At 35.5% G+C, this 18,127-nt stretch overlaps 1 protein-coding gene across 1 annotated transcript in view; it reads right to left on the bottom strand.

The window, feature by feature from the left end:
• Positions 1-16,233, bottom strand: part of LOC136040924 (WD40 repeat-containing protein SMU1-like) — a 56,979-nt gene extending 40,746 nt beyond the window's left edge. Inside the window, exons 1-2 of the mRNA XM_065725343.1 lie at positions 16,116-16,233; positions 1,978-2,188 (exon numbers count right to left, since the gene is read on the bottom strand). Of these exons, the coding sequence (XP_065581415.1) occupies positions 1,978-2,188; positions 16,116-16,141 (237 nt within the window). The 5' untranslated portion in view covers positions 16,142-16,233. The remainder of the gene's footprint in view (positions 1-1,977; positions 2,189-16,115) is intronic.
• Between the last annotated feature and the right edge of the window lie 1,894 nt (positions 16,234-18,127).

Below are 18,127 nucleotides of genomic sequence, written 5' to 3'. Positions count from 1 at the left end.
CTCGGTTACTTAAAAACGCAACTAGTGTTTTTATTGTTTGTACAAATGTTTTTGTTAATAATAAACATACGTACCTTACGAATTAACTTACATAACGCACTTCTATATTTGTATTTTTATTATGTATATGAGGGAGTTTACCCCCTCGTCAATACCTCGCTCTTTACACTAAAGCTTAAATTTTATCTCAAATCTTTAGGATTGACCCCTGAATCACACAGGCCATAGAATGAATAGTTAAAACTACTAAGAATACTTTAGCGTGAAGAGCAAGGTATTGTGGAGGAGAAAACCTTCTTAAATATGTAATATTTTATATTCGTTTTAAGTTTTAATGCTAGTCATTACTTCCAGGTGAAAAAAAATGTATTTATTTTCTCATTGTTTCTTTTTAAATAACGCTAGAAAATCCTGCGCCCCCTTCATGGAAATTCTCTTCCCTCGTGATAGATTCCTCCATAGAAAGATCCTCCCACGTAACCCCCTCCCCTCCAACACAAAAAGTCCCCCTGAAAACGTCTGTACACTTCATAATAACCATCACTATATGTAAACAATGGTCAAAGTTTGTAACTTGCAGCCCCTCCCCCAGGGACAGTGGGGATCAGGTCGTCCCCAAAGACATAGTTATGGGGTTTTTAACTAATCTAAACAGAATGGTTATCTCAAATTTTGATTTGGTTACTTTGGGGAAAAATGTGCCTCGGAGGGGGCCTAGGTGCCCTCTAATTTTTTTGGTCACTTTAAAGGGGCACTAGAAACAAAAAAAATAAATAAACATGCATCCATGATCTGTCTTTTGGCAAAAAATACAAAATTCCACATTTTTGTAGATAGGAGCCTGAAACTTCTATAGTAGGGTTCTCTGATATGCTGAATCTGATGATGTATCTATGATTCTATGACTTTGGTGTATCTTAAGATTCAATGACTTTTAGGGGATGTTTCCCCTATTTTCTAAAAGAAGACACATTTTCTCAGGCTCGTAACTTTTGATGGGCAAGACTGAACTCGATGAAACTGATATATTTAAAATCAATATTAAAATGCGATTCTTTTGATGTAACTATTGGTATCAAAATTCCGTTTTTTAGAGTTTCGGTTACTACTGAGCAGGGTCACTCCTTACCACAGTTCGTTACCATGAACTGTTTGATGGAAATCCCATAAATTTACTGGAATCAATAACAGAAAAAAGGTTAAAAACAGAAGTAACCGATACAATCACAAAATAATTCCCAATCGGAAGCATCCCATTGGTAGGCAAAAAGAAAAATGAGATGGTTTTATCTTATTTTGCAAAATTGGGTGACCAAATGAGAAAATAAGAAAAAAAACACACGTAAAAACATGACATAACATGAACATTGCAGTAAAAAGTGTATATATATATATATATATATATATATATATATATATATATATATATATATATATATATATATATATATATATATATATATATATATATATATAAAATAGAGACTTTTTTCAAGTGTGGGGAACATATAACCAGTCTTATTCTGAGGGTTGGTGTTCAAAGAATTACCTATTCTTGTGGTTATTTCTATTTTGAAAGAACCCACCAACAATTTGGAAAGAGGTTGTACAAGCATAAATCTTTGATCAACAAAGCCATGAAGCTAAAATGATGACCCAAAAATTCTGATTCCAACTTAGCCCACCCCATGTATAATAGCCCATACTACTTCATTATGTTTGAAAACTCCTCCAATATTGCCCCTATTAAAGGTCCCATGCAAGTTTTCAGAGATTTTTTCGAATCAAGAAATTAACATTTCTTAATTTCGCAGAAATTTAAATTTTGTTGGCCTAAAATGCACTATTTTAAAACTATGATTCCCCTTTCCCTTGAAAAAAAAAATCTTTTTACCTAATTTTAGGATTGAATATAAGATCTTCAATTTATATAGTTTTAAGGGTTCTTCAATTAAAAGTGAGGTGTAATTGAGGTACCTGTTCATACAAGTCAATCAGTTTCCTATCAGGTAGTTTGAGGGACTGTGTAACCTTCAAAACAGAATCCCAATGTCCAGAGGAGATGTCATTAATAAATGCATCAACAGAATCAACTGTGTTCAAAGATATGCCAGTTTCTTCTTGCATTGTTTGCAAGGTCCTTGTTAAATTCATCTCCTTGAGATATTGCTGAATTAATCTGACAACACTGGAATAAAATAAAGTTGGGATTAGAATATTTGTAACACCACTTTTGTGTTTCCTTTTTTAAGGAATTATAATAGCAGAGTATATGTTAGCATAGAAAAAACATACTAACAGACTATCAATGTCACTCCTGTCAAACAGTTCGTGGTAACAACAGTAGTAAGGAGCGACCTGGCTCAATAGTAATCAAAACTCTAAAAAATGGAATTTTGATACCAATAGCTACATCAAAATAATTGCATTTGAATGCTGATTCTAAATATATAAGTTTTATCAAGTCTTACCCATCAAAAGTTACGAGCCTGAGAAAATTTGCCTTATTTTAGAAAATAGGGGGAAACACCCCCTAAAAGTCATAGAATCTTAACGAAAATCACGCTATCAGATTCAGCGTATCAGAGAACTCTACTGTAGAACTTTCAAGCTCCTATCTACAAAAATGTGGAATTTTGAATTTTTTGCTAGAAGGCAGATCATGGATGCGTGTTTATTTGTTGTTTTTTTTTTTTTGTGTACAGATTCATTTTCAAAACATTTCCATTGTTGCAACTTTCCACAAAATCAACAATTGATAGTTGGATTACAAAGTTCAGAGAGCACGGGGGACTGTAGTGGACTTATGTTCTAAAGCATCAGGGGTACTTATTCAGACAGAAAAAGAGTGCAAGGACAGAATAAAACATTGCAGTGATGGACTCAGTAGGACACAGCCCTAAGAAATCAGAGCGTAGACGCAGCCAAGAACTCGGAATGACAAAACAGTCACTGCGACGTGTTCTTACGGTTAAATGAACACGTTTAGTTGCGTAAAGCTGAACAGTGAGGGACAGTGTAGTCCCTCACTGCAGCAATGTTTTCTTCTATCCTTGCACTCTTTATCCTACCTGAATAAGTTCCCCCTGTGGCTTTAGAACAAAAGTCCGCTACAATCCCATATACAATGTGAATGAAATAAGGGTATGCATCTTTTTGGGTCACCCTGATGTCTCAGTTGCAAGTGGCTTATAAATCAGCAAACTTTTGGATTGAGATTGCTCTGATAAACAATGTACTATGGCTAACACTCAGTCTTTATTTAGTCTTCAGAGTGGTAACACCTTTTTTGGGATTAAGCTGAACTTGAAACTCCATTCAAACCTCAATTAATTCAGTGACTTGTGTTAAGTCAGTGACCATTCTTTTCTTTCAAAATACTTTGATACAGATTAAAAGTATTTAATTACATTTTGAACAAACATATATTGCATGTAAACTGACTTCAACTATACTTCAGATAATTATGATTGCTATTGGCACAAAATGTTCCCTGGAAAAATTGGAATGGTTTTTATTAATGCTGTTTTGAACTAAATTCATAACAATGTTGATTGCAGGCAGGATAGCACTGCAATTGTGAAACATGCAACAGAGTTTCTTGAATCCAAGGCTAATAATGAAGCAAAAAAAAAATTGTTTAAGAATTGCTTTCATTTATATTCATTATTTTAGCTACGAGGTAACTAAAACGACTTTCTTTTTTCAGTTTTAACTTTAAATTCACTATATGAAAAATTTTCTTTGACAGAGAATTGAACCCCAGTCTCCCACAAGAAAACCAGGTATGCATACTATTGTACCATCAGATATTAATAGAATATAAGTTACATATGAGACATGATTATAAATTTGTTAATACACTAAAATAATCATATAAGGAATAAGTCTGATTTATTATAAATGGGAATTATTTAAGTTTTATTGGTATCATGGCTGTAGGGATGGCTGAAAACTTTCCTCACATAGCAGGGCACTGGAAGATTCTAGAGAGCTGTTTGAAGGAAATTGATGCACTCAAAGCTTTTTTGCAATTGGAAAATGATAATAAAGAACAATCTCTAATCCATAGAGAGAAGACACTAATTTTTTTTCAACAGGAGAATATAAAAGAAATATATTTTAAATGTTGCTTATCTAAGGTTAGGGGCCATACCTGGATTACAGTGAAGTCATGATATAGAATGAACTCTGGCCTATAACAACTGCATTACTAAGAGACTAAAAGTTTGTAATAAAACCTCATTTTCTTAGAAACCATAATCAGCCATTTGAAATTATTTAAAAATTTTGCGACTTGTGGGGCTTGAACTTACCACCTTAGAAATAAAAGACCTATGCTCAACCAATCAAACCACCAAGGCTTATGCATTAGGAATGATTATATATTTTTTGACAGTACTGAAATCTAGTAAAAGACAAAAAAAGGCAACAATATTTTTAGGGGTTTTCTGAGTTACAGCAGTAGTTACATAAAGGATTGATATAGTTCATCATAAATACTGTCAGTCAAGCAGTTATTAATACTGGTTTTGTTCAGACTTTAAATTGACAAATGTGTAAAAATTGCCCACAGAAGGAATTGAAGCTGCAACCTATTGAGTAGAATTCCAACTAACTACCCACTGTGCAATTCAAGCTTTCAAGAACCTTTTAAGATAGTTTATGTTATATTATACTAAAGAACAAACTCTAGCTCATAGTAAATTCAATATCTTGTATAAAAATTTTATAGTAAAGAACAAACTCAAGCCCAAAGGAACTGAAGCCTGTGGTTCATTCATATTATCTTCATTACTTTAGCTAGGAGTTACCTAAACCAAGTTTCTTTTTTTAAATTCAATTAAATTTTAAATTCAATTTTTCGAATTGAGTGAAAAATTTACTGTGACAGGGGATTAAACCCCAGTCTCCCACATGATAAGCAGGTACGCATACTATTGTACCTTTGGAGATTTATAGAATATAATTTACATATAAGACATGATTATAAATTTGTTAATACACTAAAATAATCATAGAAGGGATCAGTCTGATTAATTATAAATGGGAATTATTTAAGTTTTATTGGTATCATGGCTGTAGAGATGGCTGAAAACTAGTAAAGAACAAACCATGGCAAATATTAGGCTTAATTTGATTCCTCATTCTCTGAATTATATGGGTTGCAGAAGTAGCTAGCAGCCTAGCAAAAGGCAATCATGCCCCATAGTAAAAATGAAATAGCCCATAACTCATAAAACTAGAATCAGATCAAAAAACAAAGAACACAATTAGAGCTACCTTGTCCTAGACCCCTATAGAGGAAACTTACTGTACCTTGGCATGAACAACAAGGGATATATACTGGCTTGAAAAATCAAGAAAAGTGACTAAAACCACAATTTTCTGCATATAGCATAAAGCATCTTTTTCCCTGTTGTTTCTTCTTCACATAACAACAGACCCACATGGCTGCATAAATTTGAACCCTGGATAAATATCTGACAAAGTGCAAGACAAAACTATTTTTCTTTATTAATTGCATTATCCCTAATCTTGTGGTACCCCAAGTGTTAATTTAAGGGACCTACCATAGTGTTGGACTTTGCATATTTGAACTTCTAAGTCAAATGATCCCTTTTCAATTCCCGTGGAATTTCTGCATTTTCTTTGATTAACTGTTTTAATTATATAATGTTGCTGATGCATAGTTGCCAAATAGTTGTTTTCTGAAAATCCACAGATTAAATGCATTGAGTTGTTTATCTTCCATATTTTGAAAAACCTGTGCAGAAGAGAGCAATAATGAACAAGAAGAGCTGTATTGGTACCAGCTGGATATCCATCCTTAAACTACTGTGGATAGGCAATTCAAGTATCTGCACTCCCCATAGGTCCAAAATCACACACTCCTCCCCCAAGTTCTGAAGACCCTGTTGAAAATTAGCAAGCCTTCTAAACAAGATTGCAAATGGAGATTGTGTTGTCCAACCAAGTCCCTAGATTTGTGTAGAGGCTGCAAAATAGATCTTGAACCAAACTCTAAAGCTGTTTTGTGTGATGGAGGTAAAAAAAATGGCTCTGCATAGACTGCCTCAAAGGCAGTCTGCCCTAATTTTTTACAAAAATGTCAAGTGTTGGAGATATGCAGTGGTACTGTCCATTCTGCAAGCACTCTATTTCCCCAGCAAACCCCCCTTCATTGGCCAAAATTTCAAGTTTAATAACTTCCTAGGTCCCAAATGCCCTGGCTATTGCAGAAATAGTGAAGGGCATGGTAGAGGAGCTGAAAAATGATATTGCTGTTAGGATAGACAAAGTCAAAGAGTGTGTTGATGACCTAAAGAAAAAAAATGTGCTGATAGAAGCACTGTTTCAGAGGTCAAAGAACATGTTAACACAGCAATGCAGCAGGAAACATCAAAAATGAAATAGCCTATTGACTCCCACCTTGAACATGAAATTTGCAGAATATTCAGACAATAAAAGGACAAGGATAGGAGGAAATACAGCATACTTGCATAAGGTATCCTCTTGCAGTCAGGAATAGACAGCATAGCAATAAGGAGTTTCTAATAAAACATCTTATAGAGCAGTACAGCATTACTGGTGTAAGCAGAAGTAATTTTAAATGGATTCTGCCTACCAATAAGCCCTTAATCACCCTGCAAAACACCAGACAGGCAGGTATAAGTCACCAATAATCTGCCTCAAGGTGTCAACTCTGACAAGAAATTCAATTTAGGGCAAATGCATCTCAGGAAGGCCAGGAAAAAAGGAACTCCTTGGCTGCTGAACTCAGGTGCTGTATTGAGCTAGGTGAGCCAAGCCTGGCTATCAACTGCAGAAACATTATTACAAAAACTTGATCTGTCCATTTGGAGGGCATTCCCACCAGGCCATGGACTAATAGATGCCCCTTCTACCAGCCCTGTAAGATGTGTAAACAGTAATATAGTAGATAGTAAAGAGTTGTTAAGTATTAATGAACTATCCTTCAAATCCATCACAAATTGAAGTCCTGTGTAATTCTTTGGCTCTTTCCACACACCTATAAATAGCTTTTCTGACTCCTTTTTATCAATATCACCACCACAAAATATTTTAAACAGTCACCTCAGCCAAATATCTTTAAAAATTATAAGTACCAATGCTGACAGTATTTCAAATGAATTGAATGAAGCCACCTTTATTCTTTTAAAAGAAAAAGCTGATATACTTGCAATTGTGAAAGAGCGCCCCAAATTTAGCAATAACAAACATAGAGAATCTTGCATCAGCGTCAATGGTTAAAAACTTTTTTCAAATTTATTGGACTCTAATTGTAGGAGAGGAGTGGCTATTTTTGTTAGGGAGGAGCTGCAGGCAGGTGTTATTATTCCCATAAACAATTATAGACCTTGGATTGAAACAATGTGGTTAACTATAACTATTGACAATAATATAATATGCTTTGGATGTGCATATTTTAGCCCTAATTCCCCAAGCCATATTATTAGCAAAAATGCCCTTTTGAAAATTGTATCTGATATCTTAAAAATCAAATCTTTTGAGACAATTATAGTTGGTAATTTCAGCCTGTCAGAAATTTTATGGATTGATGGATATGAGTCATCAAAAACACAAACTACAGGTTCTCCCTTTGCATCTTGTCTATCAAACAATTATCTGTACCAAACAGTGAATGAGCCTATAAGAATTAGTAGTGATCAGAATCTATCCCTTCTTGACCTAGTCATTGTTTCTAGTCCTGAGATATTGATAAGCAACAATTATCTGCCCCCCCCCCCAGGAAAAAGCATCCATGTTACAATTCTCTCTACAATTAATATTCACACCAAACAAACTACTTATATATGTTGTTCATTTATTGATTATGAAGCTGTATGTGGAGATTTAGCATGTATTAACTGGAGCTTTACCACAGATGATGATCTTGAGACTTCTTGACATTTCTGCAAAACTTTATTTCTTGGTGCTGAAATGACACATACTAGCATCAGGACAATTAGACAGCCTAAAACACTGCCATATCTAACTCCTTTTACTTCTATCTAACTCCTATCATATCTAACTCCTTTTAATCTCATCCAAAAAAAATCCAAAGCATGGAAAAGTATTGCAAAGATAGGAACTCCTGTAACTTCAAAAGCTACCAGGTAGCCAGAAATCTTGTAACAAATAAAATAAAAAATTAAAATCCAATTATGAAAACAAACTGGCTCAACAAATCAAGGTAAATCCAAAACTCTTTTTGAGGCATGAATCAACTAAAAAACCAGACAGACAGTCAGTTCCAAATTTGTGGGGAAATAGACATGTGATATCCACACCTGAAAGTAAAGCAGAAGTCTTCAACAAACAATTTTCCTCAGTAATTCTTAATGGTCAGGATGTCCCAAACCTCTACACTCTTTTCTTACTCTATCATTCCTGCTATGCATGCTCAATATGCTCAATTTCCCCCGCAATTTTTTCCAGCGATTTTTTTCTCATATCATGCCGCCACCTAGCGAAATTAAGGCCACATCAAGTAGAAGACCAAAAAGGACTCATATAAGTCCAAAAAAGGATCCGACAATTGTCTTGCCTGCAATATTGCATTAGATAATGATTCTTATGCCATTCTTTGTGTTGGGTGTGACAAGTGGATATGTACCGAGTGTCTAGACATGCCTGAACCTGAATATCTGCTTATCACTAAAATCTCCCGACGTGTAGATATTTGTATCAAGTGCCCAGCATGTAAATACGGATCAACATCTGTTAATCCTCAAAATTCTAGTGTTGAGAATATCGTAAAAGCTACAATAGATAGCATGAAAAATGAGATTATTGATAAAATCCCATCTCAAGCGGCCTTTCAAGAAATTGTCCAAGCATCTTTAAAAGACTTGGAAACATCATTAAAAGCTGAAATCTCACAAACTGTCAGTGAGATAAAATCACAAGTGTCAGCACTGGAAACCCGGGTGTCCAAAAAATGCTCACTCTCTGAAATGCGTTCCGAAGTCCAGACGGTAGTTCTTCAAGAGACAACAAGCATCAAAGCCAATCTTACCCAGCATCTTGATAGTGAGATCCAGCGCCACTTTTCTGAAGAAAGGGACAGACAACGTAGAGCCCTTAACATTGTTGCGTTTGGGATCCCTCCCCAACCCAATGACCAACTATTCATCAAGTCTTATATTGATCAAAAGTATAAGCTCAGAGACGTTCACATCAATAATGTGAGAAGACTTCCAATCCCTACTAGTTCTCTGCCATCTGCACGCCCTCCTCCTGTCCTTTTTACTGTCCCAAGCCTGGACATCAAAAGGTCAATCATCAACCGCTCCCGCGAGCTCCACGAGGATATACAATTTCGTGGTGACGCATCCAAGACAGAGAGAAACAGGAGGAAGGCTTTAGTTGAGGAGTTGAAAAGAAGAATAAGCTCAGGTGAGCCCAACCTCATGATCTTCAAGGGCCAAATTGTTCCAAAAAACGAGGCTGCTCATCGCAGTTGGGAAGCGCCACCCCGGCCCCCTCCAAAGCAATCCACGATGGAAACCTAGTTATATCATCGCATCCTCATGTAAATAGTTTTGTTTCCCCAGTGCTTTGTTTTGATAAATCGTCAGTTGATATTTCTTGTGAAGCTTCATCCAATCCTTCTCCAAATGTTTCCCATGTCGATTTAAGAGCTATTTCTGCTAATGTTAATTCAAATGTTATATCTAATAATTCGCTCGTGTCATGTCAGAATTCAGCGGATTCAAGTTTTTCAAGTACTATATCTGATATTACCTCTGAGTCTCAACAGCCAAATTTCCCGAGTCAGAAGCCCCTTTCTGAAAATACTTTCCGTGTTCTTTCAAGCAATGTTGACTGTCTGACAAATAAGCTTCTAGAATCCGAAGTGCTTCTTAGGAAGGAAGCAGCAGATATTGCGAGTTTTGTTGAATTGTTACCGAAACATAGTTTTTTGGCGGTTACTGAAACATCCCTACAGATCTCGGGATATCAACTATTTAGCAACTTGGAGCATTCAAATTGTCGAAGAGGAGTTGGTGTTTATGTAAGAGATGGTATCCAGGTTAGTGTTGTAAATCCTACTATGCTTGATATATCTTTGATAGAAAGTGTATGGCTTGATATCTCCATTGCTAATAAAAATTTGCGTCTTGGGTGCGTTTATCGAAGTCCAAGTGCTCCTTCCCTTGAAGATAGTGAATTGGCCCTCAAAACTATCATTGATGAAATGACATCTTCAATTTCCCTTCCTAGCTCATTTGAGTTAATAATCACTGGAGATTTTAATTTTCCTGCAATTGAGTGGGTTGAAGGAACTGGACATATTTCATCTAATAGTAGAGACTCACCTTTTTTATCTTGCCTATCAAATAATTTTCTTCATCAGACTATCGATAAGCCTACACGCTATAGAGCTGATCAGAATCCCTCGCTGTTAGACCTTGTCATTTTGCGTGATACTGATTCCCTCATTCGTAATGATTATTTACCGCCAATTGCTAGTAGTGACCACCTAGTTATTCTGTCTGTGTTGTCCCTAAATAGTCGTCCTCAACCTAATTTTCGTCCTCAGACTTTCACTGACTATGAGGCAATACAGCAGGAACTTTCATCTGCAAACTGGTCAATGCTTATCACCAGTGACATCAATGAGTCGTGGCTAAATTTCAAAAAAACTCTTCTTGCTCTTGAAAAGAAACATTCCAGGGTTATTTTTAGGAAACAGCCCAAAACACTTCCCTTCCTCACTAAGGAAGTTAAGAAGCTGATTAACCAGAAATCTAGAGCTTGGAAACGGTATGTGAAGAAGAGGAACCAGGAGACCCTGTCATTTTATAAGGCAGTACGGAATCGTGTAACAGATTCTGTAAAAAAAAACTGAAATCTGCCTACGAGGAAAATTTGGCTTCTGAGATCAAGTTAAACCCAAAATCTTTTTGGAGACATGTCTCTTCTAAAAACCCAAATCATCATACTATTCCTGACCTTGTTGACCACAGTGTATTACACTCATCTCCAATAGATAAGGCTGACATTCTAAAAGCACAGTTTGCTTCTGCCTTTACCCAAAATTCAGGCACCTCCTCACCAGATCCTCCATTGTATGAAGTGCTTTTCCCTATGCCTGATTTGTCAATAGGTGAATTAATGGTTTTCAATAGCCTTGAGAAGCTTGATGTAAATAAGTCAAAGGGACCAGACAGTGTTCATCCATGTCTTCTTAGGGAGTGTCGAAAAGCTCTCAGCTACCCCCTGTGCATGCTGTTCCAGTTATCTCTTCAAAATGGGGAACTACCGCATGATTGGAAAACATCTTATATAACCCCGATCCATAAAAAGGGACAAAGAGACTCAGCAGAGAATTACCGTCCCATAAGCATCACCTCTGCAGTTGTTAAGGTGCTTGAGAGATTTGTTAATAAAGCTCTAATTGAACATCTTGAGGTCAATAATATCCTTTCCACATCACAACATGGTTTCAGATCTGGTAGATCTGTGGACACTAACCTTATCCAAACATATGAATTAGTGACTACACTGCTTGATGAGGGTTTTCCTGTTGACATGATTCTTCTTGATCTGTCCAAAGCATTTGACAAAGTTTGTCATGAATTCCTCATAATCAAATTGAGGGCTGCAGGTATCAATGAAGGTGTTGTACAGTGGATTATGGGCTTCCTTTCTGAAAGATCACAGAGTGTCAGAGTTTTTGATTTGCAAGGAACTCCTCATTTCTCTTCTCCCACAACTGTATTAAGTGGCGTGCCCCAGGGCACTATTCTTGGACCAACACTTTTCAACTTCTACATTAACGAATTACCCACCCTTCTTTCAAATCTTATTACCCTTTACGCTGATGACTCAAAACTAGTTGGAAAAGCGGCTACTCCCTCTGACCAGCAATCAATTCAAACAGATCTTGATAGTCTAGTAAGATGGGCTAACATGTGGCTTCTGACTTTCAATGTTGACAAATGCCATGTAATTCATTTTGGCAAAAATAACAAGCATCATAATTATTTCCTTCAAGACAACTTCCTTTCTGCTGTTTCTGATGAAAGAGATCTTGGGGTTATTGTAGATCACCAATTAAAGTTTAGCAGCCATGCTAAGTCTGTTTCATCTTCTGCAAATAAAACCCTTGGTATCATAAAAAGAACCATCTCCAGCCGACACCCTAGAGTTCTTATGAAGTTATATAAGGCGCTTGTACGTCCACGCCTGGAGGTTGGAATGTCATTGGCAGCCCCTTTCTTCAAAAAAGATAGGAAGTTGCTTGAGGATGTCCAGCGTTGTGCCACTAAGATGGTTACCAACATGAATAAATTTCCATACGAAGAAAGACTATGTTGTTTGAAGCTGCCAACGCTGACATACCGACGGAAAAGGGGTGACATTATTTTAACCAAAAAAATCCTCTCTAAAAATACCCTTCCTGGTCTCTTTGCACAGCCCTTGCATTCTGGTACTAGAGGACATTCTTTGAAGCTCTCCATGCAGCGTTCCACGAGTAGACATAGAAGCCACTTCTTCAGCCAAAGAATCATCAATATGTGGAACCAGCTCTCTGAAGAAACAGTTTCTGCTACTTCAATTGACATGTTCAAGTCCCACCTTGATAGGGAATGGCTCTGCCAGGAGTTCCTTTACAATTGGGAAGCTGCAGAGTCCTCCACAAGAGTCTAATCTAACAGCCACAATCTACACCAAACGAATTCTTTTTTTTCTCATGGAGCATCACAAGGATGGATAATCCTTACATTGCTCCAAGCTGCGATTTAAGGTAATTTTAAGGTAATAAGAAACTTGCTTCAATTAACGTAAATAAATCTAAGGGACTTGACAATATTCATCCTTGGCTTCTCAAACAGATATTATAGCTGCCCCATTAGCTATAATCTTCAAAAGTTCAATCTAGGCAGCACAACTTCCAGTGAATTGGAAAAAAGCATACATAACTCCAGTTTTCAAAAAGGGAAAAAGAAATTCTACTGCAAATTACAGGCCAATCAGTAATACCTCTTCTGTTGTCAAAGTGATTGACAGAGTAGTTAACAATGTTATTATTAAACATTTTGAAAAGAATGGTATCCTTTGTTATTCTCAACATGGAAAGTGGTAGATCTGTTGACACAAATTTACTGCAGTCTTACAATCTTGTTACAGATCTAATAGACAAGGGAGTCCCTGTTGATGTTGCCCTCTTTGACCTAGCCAATACCTTTGATAGGGTCTGCTACAGGAGACTAATTTTCAAGTTACACGCTGCAGAAATAAACAACCAACTTGATGGCTGGATTAAGGCATTTCTTGCTGAAAGGACTCAACAGGTCAGAATATTCACATCTCATGGAATACAAATTTATTCCAATTCATTGCTAGTCAAGAGTGGTGTGTAGCAAGGTTTGCCCTACCCTCTTCAATATTTATATTTTTGAATAGCTCTTAAGACTTTTTGAGCTCTAAAAATGACAAATTTTCAATTGAAGTATGAGTTATTGGTCATTTTTGACAAAATAATACTATATTTTCTCAATGCCAAAATTACTCATAGTTAGGTTAGGTCAAAGTGCTTAAATTTGAATTTGCAATATTTATAGCTGCTTAAAAACTGCCTTTTCACCAATATGTCAAAAAATATCAAAGCTGACAGAAGAAATATAGAGAATAGAAAAATGAAGAAATTGTTTTCAATATTTTATACAACTTCATTGTGATAAAACAATACAAGTGGATTATATAAAACATGGATTTGTAATCAAATAGTAAGTTTAAAATCCATAGTTTAAGCCTTTTTTTATATGCAAATACTAGAAAATTTTTGGTTAACTCCTGGAAATTTGTCAACTTGGTAGGTCTACACCTTTTGAAATTTTGACTAAAAACATTTTACCTTAATTTTCAGCTATTAATTTCTTTTCTCTGGCTTAGTTCTGAAAATTCAATTCCTGCTATTTGATAAGAACTTTAGCTATATCAATGGGCTTTTTTCAAAATTTAGGAAATGCATTTGCATATCCTTAATACCTTATAAAATGGGATTGAGTAAAGTTGTGAAGCTGAAAGCAGTTTTGTTGTAGGCTACTTCATTAAAGTAGAATATTGATTTTGCAAGGTTTCACTTTTATAACACAAAGGTTTAAAGATCAGCAAAGGCTAGAGCCCTCTGAAGGGAGAAGGAGTGGAGGAAGGTATTTTGGGTAACATTTTAGTTAATTGACATCTTGCTATGTCAGAAAGGGTTTAGGTTAGGAAAATGAAACTTTCAGGAATGGGTCTACAGGCTAAAGTATTACATTCATTTTCAGTTATTAGTTTCTTTTCTCTGGTTTAGTTCTGAAAATTCAATTCCTGCTATTTGAGAAGAACTTTTAGCCATATCAATGGGCTTTTTTTTTTAATTTAGGAAATGCAATTGCATATCCTTAGTACCTTATAAAATGGGATTGAGTAAAGTTGTGAAGCTGAAAGCAGTTTTGTTGTAGACTACTTCATTAACGCAGAATATCTATTTTGCAAGGTTTCACTTTTATAATACAAAGGTTTTTAAAGGTCAGCAAAGGGTAGAGCCCTCTAAAGGGAGAAGTAGTGGAGGAAGGTATTTTGGGTAAAATTTTAGTTAATTGATGTCTTGCTATTTTGGAAAGGGTTTAGGTTAGGACAATGAAACTTCCAGGAATGGTTCTACAGGCTAAAGTATGTCCTGGGAAGGTGTTTTAAAGTACCCACCTCTACTCCTTTTCCCTCAAAGGACCCTGAAACTTGCATACATGACAGAACTATAACAAACAAATACAACGTAGAGACAATAGGGAAAATTTCAAGACAGTGGAAATTATTTCTGTAGATATTTCGGCCCTATGTCCAAGGGCCGTCTTCAGCACAATACAAGAATAAGAGAGAAACTATATATATATAAAAGAACTTGCATCAAATTGTGAGGATTAAAACTGAATAATTAAAAAAAAAAACACTTTTTAAAACTTTTTTTAAAAATAGCCCTAGCATCCTTACTTCAACAAAGTTCAACCAGGACTGGTGAAAAGAATGAAATGAGAATATATGCTCATTCAAACTGAAGAGAATAAAATGATTAGATGCAATTTCTTAAAGCTAATCTTGCTTGTTTAGCAGCCTGTTTTTTAAAAAAGTTTTAAAAAGTGTTTTTTTTTAATTATTCAGTTTTAATCCTCACAATTTGATGTAAGTTCTTTTATATATATATAGTTTCTCTCTTATTCTTGTATTTTGCTGAAGATGGCCCTTGGACATAGGGCCAAAATATCTACAGAAATAATTTCCACTGTCTTGAAATTTTCCCTATTGTCTCTATGTTGTATTTGTTTGTTATGGAAAGGCAGTGTGGTCTTTGTTGCTATTTTTGACAGAACTATACCAATTGAAATTTTGACAAAAGAACATTTAACCTTAATTTTCAGTTACTAGTTGCTTTTTCTCTCCCTTTAGTTCTGAAAATGCAATTCCTGTTATTTGAGTAGAATTTTGAGCCATATCAATGTTTTTTTTTCAAAATTTAGAAATGTACTTGCATATCTTTAAAACCTTATAAAATGGAATTGAGCAAAGTTATGAAGCTGAAAACAACTTTGTTGTACTTCAATTAGGCAGAAGATCTATTTTGCAAGATTTCACTTTTATAACACACATATTTTTAAAGATGAGCACCCTCTAGAGGAAGAAGGAGAAGAGGTAGTTGCTTCAAAATACCTTCCTGAGACATACTTTAGTCTGTAGATTCATCCCTGAAAGTTTCATTTTCCTAACTTAAACCCTTTCTGAGATAGCAAGAAGTCAATTAACTAGAATTTTAACATATTTTGAAATACCTTCCCAGGGCATAGGCTACTTTAGTCTGTAGACCCATCCCTGAAATTTTCATTTTCCTAACCTAATTGCTTTCCAATATAGCAAAAAGTAGATTATCTAGAATTTATATCTATTCTCATATTTCTTAAACCATTACTACTCTTATTCGATTAACTTTTTTGCAGTTCTGCATCTCTTGGACTCCAGTTAGCCTAGTAGAAACACTAATGATAGCCAACACGAACATGTCAAACCCTGGTAATACAAAGACATTAAAATTGAATACTGACTCTGCTGATTCAATCTCGATTGACATTTTAGTAGACTTTCAAGTGAATGCCCTAAATATTCATAAAACCCAAATATTTTTCCGGAATATATGTTATTTCTTCAATGAATATTGCTCTGCGATAGAAAAAAGTTGCCACTTCCGTGAGGTACGTCTACGGAAGGGTTAGTGTTTAGGAGGATCGAAAAATTTCCGCTTGAGACTCTTCTTGTGGCCAATGGGAGGCTATGGTTGAAGCAACACTTTACCTTCCAGAGTATTACAATCCAGCCTATCAGTTGTATGTTCAATGTAGTTCAAAGTCACTGTAATACATGCCAGGATGGAGATTCTTATAGCCTAGAAGTCAAGATTCTGAGATATTCAGGAGGTTAAGATTCACTAATGCCCCATTCTCATTCCCAATGTATCCAAACTTGGATATAGTGGAATCCCTCCATTGTGAAAGGAGAAGTTTCCGAATAAACCATTTGTTTGTGTTTCCAACACTACTAGAACCTTTATTGATTCCATTCATGATGTTTTTGTGTTCCAAGCTACTGAACATCCCTACAGTTTTTACCTTAACCAATTTAGAGTGTGTTACCATTCACTTTGGTCCTTATAGTCCAAAGCACTGATACAGAATAAAGGACAGCTGGATATCATCCCCAGTAACTTTTTTGATTTGTACTAGCCATAAAAAACAGGGAAAATCTATAAACAATGTCTTAAAGTTCTTTTAAATTTTTGTACTAGCAACATCAAAAGCAAATTGAATCCTTGTATTTTTTCAAACACCTATCAACATCCATTCACATAGAATTTTCTAAGTCTTTAAAAATATTTTTGAGCATAAGTGCCGGGCTCTGAAACCTACCCTGCAGGTTCCTTAAATAAAAGTGACTTAGAGCTGACCGAAGGTATGCAGAAGTGGGATAGGGGTACAAAATATATCTCTTGACTAAATGTGAAGCCATATACTGATAGGCTACGTGCTCTACAGCTACTATCGGTTTCTTACTGACGCAAGAACAACAATATGTTACAAACATAAAATTATATTAACTGGTCAGAAAACGAGATGGAAGCTTGTAAACTTTGGAAATCAAAGCCAAGGGGAGATCAATCAATAAAGCTTCATAAGCCCTCAGGCAACCGTAGTTTTGACTGGATTTTTTCCAGCCAAAGAATGATCAACGATTGGAACATTCTAAGTGAGGGCCCCGTTTCTTTAGCGTAAGCCATGGCTTTCAAATGAATCTTCCAAACAATGTCGCACTAAACCTTTAAGATACAATTGGGATTGTTGCTACTAATATTCTACAATTAAGATTGAAATAAGATTGTATACTTAACGGAAAGTCTTTCACTGGGCTATAAACACAGCAATATCTTTTTATCAGTAATATCATAGTGACATTTTTATCTATTTATGCATTGCATATAAATATTTGTGCATTGCATATAAATAACTGTCACTAATAATAACAAAGCCGACTAAATCCAGCATTAGACCCTAATCGTTCCAGAGTACAAATTAAAGTAATTAAGGTATCAATTACAATTACAGGAGCAAATTAGTAAAGTTATTGAAAACAGTCGAGGTAATGAGGTTCTTTCGACAGTCAAATCAATTTTGAACAAATAAATCAAAATTTAAAAATTTGAACCTGAAAACTAATTTACAACGAAATTATTTATGTGTCTAAGGACTACTTGGATTATGTTTAGTTAATACCACAATAAGGTTGAAAGCCAGGTAAGCATTCTGCAACACGAACATTCAAAAACATCGCTTTTTAAAGATATTTTGAGACACTGTTCAAATAGCAAAATAATAGAAATATCAAAGAGGCACACTCGTGCCTCTATAAAGAGGCGAACCATGACAATGTTACGCGATCTTCGGTTCCAGTGGTCGCAGATGGATGGGAAGGGATGCATTTCGTAGCCCGAGCTCCAACTAAGAAACCTGCCAAATTTCATCCCCCTCCAACTTTTCCTTCATGGGGAAAATCTGGCCGAAAGTTT

The sequence above is a fragment of the Artemia franciscana genome, chromosome 21, assembly GCF_032884065.1.
Source record: "Artemia franciscana chromosome 21, ASM3288406v1, whole genome shotgun sequence".
In the NCBI taxonomy this organism is placed as follows: Eukaryota; Metazoa; Arthropoda; class Branchiopoda; order Anostraca; family Artemiidae; genus Artemia; species Artemia franciscana.
This window is presented reverse-complemented; position numbering and strand designations above follow the sequence as displayed.